The 7,907-nt window shown below is 36.4% G+C and overlaps 1 protein-coding gene across 1 annotated transcript; it reads left to right on the top strand.

The window, feature by feature from the left end:
- Positions 1-621: 621 nt before the first annotated feature.
- LOC107488428 (glycine-rich protein DOT1-like) lies at positions 622-1,275 on the top strand. Its single transcript, XM_016109176.1, has 3 exons — positions 622-653; positions 789-962; positions 1,116-1,275. The coding sequence occupies exons 1-3, from the start codon at positions 622-624 to the stop codon at positions 1,273-1,275; spliced, it is 366 nt and encodes a 121-aa protein (XP_015964662.1).
- Positions 1,276-7,907: the final 6,632 nt, after the last annotated feature.

Below are 7,907 nucleotides of genomic sequence, written 5' to 3' on the forward strand. Positions count from 1 at the left end.
TAGGAAAGAAATTAATTACTGATATAATAAAAAAAATTCAAAATAAAATCATATCCAATATATTAAAAAACAAAATCTCAAAATAACTTATCTAAAACAAACTAATTAATCATGAGATTTTTAATAATAAAAAATTTAAAATATTATTTTATTTTCAAAATTTAATTTAATAGACTAATGTAATTATCCGTTAATTAGAATATATGTATTTAACTACTTTTCAGATTAACAAATAAATTATTAATTAATGATATAATAATTTTAAGGGATAAGTATTGTTTTGGTCCCTCACATTGAGGGTCGGAATCGAACTCGTCCTTAGTGTATATTTTGATTTAAAATCATCCTTAAAGTCGTATTTAAATTTAAAATAATCCTTTCTAATAAAATTTTTTAATTTATTCCTAAACTACCCCTATAATAAAAAAATTATAAAATTTAAAAAAATAAAAGAAAACGTGTTGGCAGGTGGTATAAAGTCAGTTTCTTAATAAAAAAGGACAATAGGGCCTGAATCATTTAAATAATAAACCCATCCAACTGACACAGATGGTTCTAATTCATCAGAAATAGTTATGATTTAACTTTGATGTTTCAAGCAAACAAGTAATCGAAAGAAGAATGTACAAGAAGAATCCAGAGACTAACTGCATGTATAGTTTCATATGGCCGAAGTTTTTTAGAATCAAGTTTAGCCAATTTCTCTCTTAATATTGAGCCTGCTAAGCTGCTTTCAGAAGCTGCCCTCTTCAAGGCCTCTTTCTTTTCCTCCATGATTTTTCTTTCAGCTTGAGAATCAACCTCTTTCTTTCAGAAGCAACCTCGCAACCTCGCCGCCTCTGCCTCGTCGCCTCCGCCTCGTCGCCTCTGCCTCGCCGCCTCGTCACCTCTGCCTCGCCGCCTCCGCCTCACCATTCTGCTTTCTTGCTTTCTGTTTTCTTGTTTTCTGTTTTTGCTTCTTGGTTTGGTGTTGTTTGGTGTTGTTGCTGTTGTTTGGTGTTCTTGGTAGTGGTGGTGGTGATATTGGTGTTGGTGGTGGTCTTGTTTTTTGTTTCTGTTTCTTGGTTTGGTGTGGTTTGGTGTTGTTTGATGTTGTTGCTATTGTTTGGTGGTAGTGGTGGTGGTGGTGGTGGTGGTGGTAGTGCTGGTGGTGCTGGTTGTGGTGGTGGTGCTAGTTGTGGTGCTGGTTGTGGTGGTGGTGTTGGTATTGGTGTTGGTGGTGGGAGAGGTAATTGTGTTGGTAGTGTTGAGGGTATTTTTGTTCAAAAAAATTAAAAGGACAATTTTAATACGAAAAAAAACTTTAAGTATGATTCTAAATTGGAAATTACGTTGGGGACGGTTTCGATTCCGACCCTCAACGTGAGGGACCAAAACAATACTTATCCCTAATTTTAACAATATTGTATATGTATTTATTATTATTGAAAAAAAATACTATTAATATTTTAAATAAATTAATTTTTAATTATTTTAAAAATATATCAAAATTATATGACACACTATCATATTAGTAACATTTTTTACCAAGTGACTTGGATATATTACTGATAAAACAAATTCATAAATAATAAAAAATAAAATTAATAAATTAAATATTACATATCTAAATTAAATAGAATTAACTAATAAAGTGATATCAATTTTTAATTCTTTTGAAACTAACTAATTAAATTCTAATATTAAAATTAAATTATTTAAATGATATATATGGTAACACACACACACACACACACACATATATATATATAGAAAGAATAATATATTCTAGAAGCCCGATGAAAGATTAAAGCTCAAAGTCGCATAATGCGGAATTACATACGTGAAGCGTTTGCACACGGTAACTAAACGCATTTGGCGCGAAAGGATACAAAACATAATATATGTAACCTTGCAATAAAGCTCATCAAATACAAGGTGTTAATTAATAGATCAACAAAGTAAATATATATATACTATACAAAAGAAGACTAGTCACTGCCTACGGAGTTTAGGCCGACTAGCCCAAACAGAAAAATACAGAATCTTTGAGAATAAAACAGCTTATACAACCTATCTCTCATGTAAGCCTCTAAGGCCATAAAGTCTAAAACAAAAGGGTGAGAGAAAGTACTACGACAAAATAAAACAGAGATAAACCAGGAAGAAACCATACTCCGCTCTGCCACCATGTCCGCAATTTCACCGAGGTAAATTACAACCTGCATCTGAAAAACAACAACAAAGTATAGAATGAGAACCAGAGGTTCTCAGTAAGGTAACAGTGCCCAATGATGTAAGATGTAAGGCTCCGGGACGCCGAAGGCAATCCTAGAACTTCACATCACATACGAATATTCAAGCATATAACAAAAATAAATAAATAAAGAACTTAAACCATAAAACAGGGTTATCTAAACTTAAGGGAATTCTACAGCCTTCGCTAATCTAACCTCCATGCGATCCCATCGCCAACCTAACTTCCATGCGATCCCATCGCCACCATCTACCTAACCTCCTCAACACCAGACAATCACAAATAATGTAAGCAAGTAATACACAGGTAGTAATCATATATAACAAGTCATTCAAGAAGCAAGTATGCATATTATACAATTGGACAAACTCAAGTAATCAAAGCAAACAAGCATATAGAAGATGCATATGATGAATGCCTGTCCTATTGGCTCGTGATATCACTTGTCAGTTCGTAAATGCCAACCCGACACATCCTCCTGGATGTAGCCTTTTCTGCCACGCCAGATATATAGTGCCCTACAAACTCATGCAGCAGTGAATCTGCTACGCCAGGGATATAGGTCCCGCACACTTCCTACAGTAGAGAAGGAACCAACCACAACAAATCATGTAGCAGAACAATCTGCTACGCTAGAGATATAGGCCCCGCACACTCTCAATAACGACTGGTCATGCAGCAGAACAATCTGCCACGCTGGAGATATAGGCTCTGCACACTTTCAATAACAATTGGTCATGCAGTAGAATAATCTGCCACGCCGGAGATATAGGCTCCGCACACTATCAACAATCCAATAACTTCTTCGTCCTCAAATCATCACTAGACATTACCATTTCTCATCTCAAATCATTTTCAACAACATCTACTCATGCAGCAGAGAAATCTGCTACGTCAGCGTTATAGGCCCTGCACATTTTCCTTCCATATCCATCAAGCTCATAATAATCATCATCAGTTCTTAATTCCATTCCAAACTCATTAGTTCACAAGTCTACTCGCTTGCACAAGTTGTGCTAGCGCCCTCAATAGACGGCCCTTCCCAACGTGTGCGTGTGCACAGGGCTGTGCGTACGCGCAGGTTGCAAGTCCTCATTGGGTATGTGCGCGCACAAGCTGTGCTAGCACTGTAAATAGATTGCCTGCCTCTGCGTGTGCGTACATAGAGGTCTGTGCGTGCGCACAGGTTAAAAATTTCGCAAAGGTGTGCGTGCGCACAGAAATCACAAAATTCTGCAACTTTGCAGAATGTCTGATTTTAACACCAAACTTTGAATGATCATAACTCCCTCTACAAAAACCCAAATTTTACAAAATTTATATCGATTTGAAGAGTTTTCAATAAGCTTTAATTTCAAACAAATTTCAATCAATTTCGAAAATTGAGACATAAGTTATGATTGGACAAAGTTCATAAAAAACTAACTTTTACCAAGAGTTCACAAAGCTCTCAATTCCTTGCGATACTCAACCAAAACCAATTCAAACCATCCCAAACTCCAATTTCCATCATAACTCACCCTATTTGTCACTTTCTACTATTCATACCAAATTTTCCACCCATTACATTATTCTCAACTTCAAACATCAATCATATAACACTAAAATTAATCCTCCACCAACACTTTCATCAATCATAATTCAATCAATACCAAACACCAAAATCAATCTCATTTCATCTCAATTTCAATCTCTCACACTAACTTTACCAATTTCAACATCATGATTCATCAACATATTTCAAAAATCATCAACTCATCATAAATCACATCATTTATCAATAATCTCAATACTCACCTTCAATTTACCAACAATATCAATATACATCATCAATCATCAACCATATCAACAAACCCTCAACAACAATAAATCTCAACAATCATCATCAAATCATATAATCATTATTATTATTCCGATTCATTCCACACAACACCACTACTTCTCTATCAATTCTCATCAACAACATTAATCATCAATACTCATTAACACCAACAATTCCTGATAATCATCATCAATCACAATAATCCAATACAACTAATAATTGACATCAATTCACATATAATTATTCATACACCAATATCATTCAATTCTATCTTAGGGTCAACTAGCCTAAGTGTCCAAAAATATTACATATTACATAAAGGAAATTGAAACCATACCTTGACCAATTCACAAACGCACCAAACACCAAAATGAAGCCACCAAGCTCGATCCAAAGCCTCAACCAACTCCAACAATACCAAAACTCAATCTAACATCACATATATACAAAAATAAAAACCTAGAAACCACAACATACCACACTACAAGAGTTTATGAGAAACTTACCTTGTTCAAAGAGGATTGGGGCAATTTCCAATAATTACCCGCTACTAGCGATCACCTAAACAACCAAACCACAAAACTTGTTCAAAAACCAAACCCAAAAACACGCAGAAAGTTAGGGCAGGAAACTGGTGCTTGTGTTGCAAGCTCTTACCAGAAAAGCATAGATAGAAACAAAAAGCTCGTCAAGAGCTTCGCGTGGTCGCAAACGGCTCGTCAATCGGAGCTCCGTATCTCAAGATATGGCTCCCGAAAGGTGGAGGTGAATAGTGCACTCTCTTCTTCCTCTCTTCTCTCTTCTCATTGCCCCTCTCTCTTTCTTTCTGAAAAATGAGGCTAAATGCCTCTTATTTAGGGCACTTATGTGTTGGACTTGGGACCACTTGGGCTCGGTCCAATCCGCTAAGTGCTTTTGGTCTATTTGGCCCACTTTGGGCCAAAACCTTTAAGATTAGCGCTCAGTTTTCGATTTCTAAATTTTTTTATCTTTTTTAAACAATAAATCAATTTTTCAAAATCTTATTTTTCTCAAAACACAGTACTGGACAAGCTTAAACTGGTTCAACCGGTTCAGCTGCCGGTTCTCAGTCTTTCGCAGAAAATGCATTTTCTGACTCAGAAAAATTCATTGAAACCAAATTTCACCTTTATATTTTCAAATTAAAACTTCTAAATTTTGAATCTGTTTCGGGCACTAAAATTATTTTATTAAAACGGTTTTGCGTGAAAAACTCCAATTCTTACAGATATACATTAGAATAATTTTCATAATGACAACTAATGAAAATAGTTTGACCATATTGAATATATAGAATTAATTCAAATTCAGATCATCCTCTTGTTAAATACTTAAATAAGTGGTGCACGAAATTGCAATCACACTTTTGCAACTCTGCACAACTAACCAACAAGTGCATTGGGTCATCCAAGTAATAAAACCATACGCGAGTAATGGTCGATCCCACAGATATTGTTGGCTTGAAGCAAGCTATGGTCATCCTGTAAATCTCAGTCAAGCGGATTCAAATGGTTATGAGGTTTTGATAATTAAAAGATAAATAAAACATAAAATACAATAAAGATACTTATGTAATCCATTGGTGGAAATTTCAGATAAGCGTTTGGAGATGCTTTGTTGCTTCTGAACCTTTGCTTTCCTATTGTCTTCATCCAATCATGCGTGCTCCCTTCCATGGCAAGCTGTATGTTGGTGGATCACCATTGTCAATGGCTACCATCCGTCCTCTCAGTGAAAATGGTCCAGGTACGTTTCCACACGGCTAATCATCTGTCGGTTCTCACTTGTATCGGAATAGGATCTCTCTATCCTTTTGCACACTGTCACTGTGCCCGACATTCGCAAGTTTGAAACTCGTCATAGTCATCCCTTCCCCGATCCTACTCGGAATACCACAGACAAGTTTTAGACTTTCCAGATCTCAGGAATGCTGCCAATTGGTTCTAGCCTATACCACGAAGGTTCTAACCTCACAGACTCGAATGATCTGTTGTCAGGAGAGGCAAGTCAAATCCGTGGATCAGAGACCCAAGAGATTATACTCCAGCTGTCGTCCAATGACTACGTTGAACATCATATAGACCGCTTGTGGTTGTCAAGCACGCGGATCTTGGCTAAGCGAGTAGCGAAGATAATGGGTGCTTGTCAGAGGTCACCCCTTCATTCTGACTTAACTGAATTAAGTACGAGAGTATAGCTTGAAGAAGAAGTAGGCGTGAATTGAAAGAAAAATAATAGCACTTGCATTAATTCATGAAGAATAGCAAAGCTCCGCACCTTAATATGTGAGGTGTAGAAACTCCACCATTGAAAAATACATAAGAGAGAAAGGTCTAGGCATGGCCGAATGGCCAGCTTCCCTCAAAGTGATCAAAAGATCAAAAGTTGATCAAAAGATGAAATACAATAGTCAAAAGTGCTATTTATACTAAACTAGTTACTAGGAATTACAGAAAAATAAGTAACTAAGTGCAGATAGTGCAGAAATCCACTTCTGGGACCCACTTGGTGTGTGTTTGGGCTGAGCTTTGAAGCTTTCACATGCATAGGCCATTCTTGGAGTTAAACGCCAGCTTGGATGCCAGTTTGGGCGTTTAACTCTAGTTCTGGTGCCAGTTCTGGCGTTTTACGCCAGAAAAAGGTCTCTGGTGGGCATTTGGACGCCAGTTTGGGCCGTCAAATATCGGGCAAAGTATAGACTATTATACATTGCTGAAAAGCCCAAGATGTCCACTTTCCAACGCAATTGAGAGCGCACCAATTGGGCTTCTGTAGCTCCAAAAAATCCACTTAGAGTGCAGGAGAGTCAGAATCCAACAGCATCTGTAGTCCTTTCTCAGCCTCTGAATCATACTTTTGCTCAAGTCCCTCAATTTCAGCCAGAAAATACCTGAAATTACAGAAAAATACACAAACTCATAGTAAAGTCCAGAAATGTGATTTTTGCATAAAAACTAATAAAAATATACTAAAAAGTAACTAAAACATACTAAAAACTATGTAAAAATAATGCCAAAAAGCGTATAAATTATCCGCTCATCACAATACCAAACTTAAATTGTTGCTTGTCCCCAAGTAACCAAAAACAAAATAGGATAAAAAGAAGAGAATATACAATAAATTTCAAAATATCAATGAAGCTTAGTTCTAATTAGATGAGCGGGACTAGTAGCTTTTTGCTTCTGAACAGTTTTGGCATCTCACTTTATCCTTTGAAGTTCAGAATGATTGGCATCCAAAGTAACTCAGAATTCAGATAGTGTTATTGATTCTCCTAGTTTAGTATGTTGATTCTTGAACACAACTACTTTATGAGTCTTGGCCGTGACCCTAAGCATTTTGTTTTCCAGTATTACCACCGGATACATAAATACGACAGACACATAACTGGGTGAACCTTTTCAGATTGTGACTCAGCTTTGCTAGAGTCCCCAGTTAGAGGTTCCCAGAGTTCTTAAGCACACTCTTTTTGCTTTGGATCACGACTTTAACCACTCAGTCTCAAACTTTTCACTTGGACCTTCATGACACACGCACATGGTTAGGGACAGCTTGATTTAGCCGCTTAGACTAGGATTTTATTCCTTTGGGCCCTCCTATCCATTAATGCTCAAAGTCTTGGATCCTTTTTACCCTTACCTTTTAGTTTAAAGGGTTATTGGCTTTTTTTTGCTCTTGCCTTTTGGTTTAAAGAGCTATTGGCTTTTTCTGCTTGCTTTTTCTTTTTCTTTCTTTTTCTTTCTTTTTTGCCATTTTTTTCGCAAGCTTTGTGTTTTTCACTGCTTTTTCTTGCTTCAAGAATTAATTTTATGATTTTTCAGATTATCA

Source organism: Arachis duranensis, chromosome 5, assembly GCF_000817695.3.
Source record: "Arachis duranensis cultivar V14167 chromosome 5, aradu.V14167.gnm2.J7QH, whole genome shotgun sequence".
NCBI classification, from domain to species: domain Eukaryota; kingdom Viridiplantae; phylum Streptophyta; class Magnoliopsida; order Fabales; family Fabaceae; genus Arachis; species Arachis duranensis.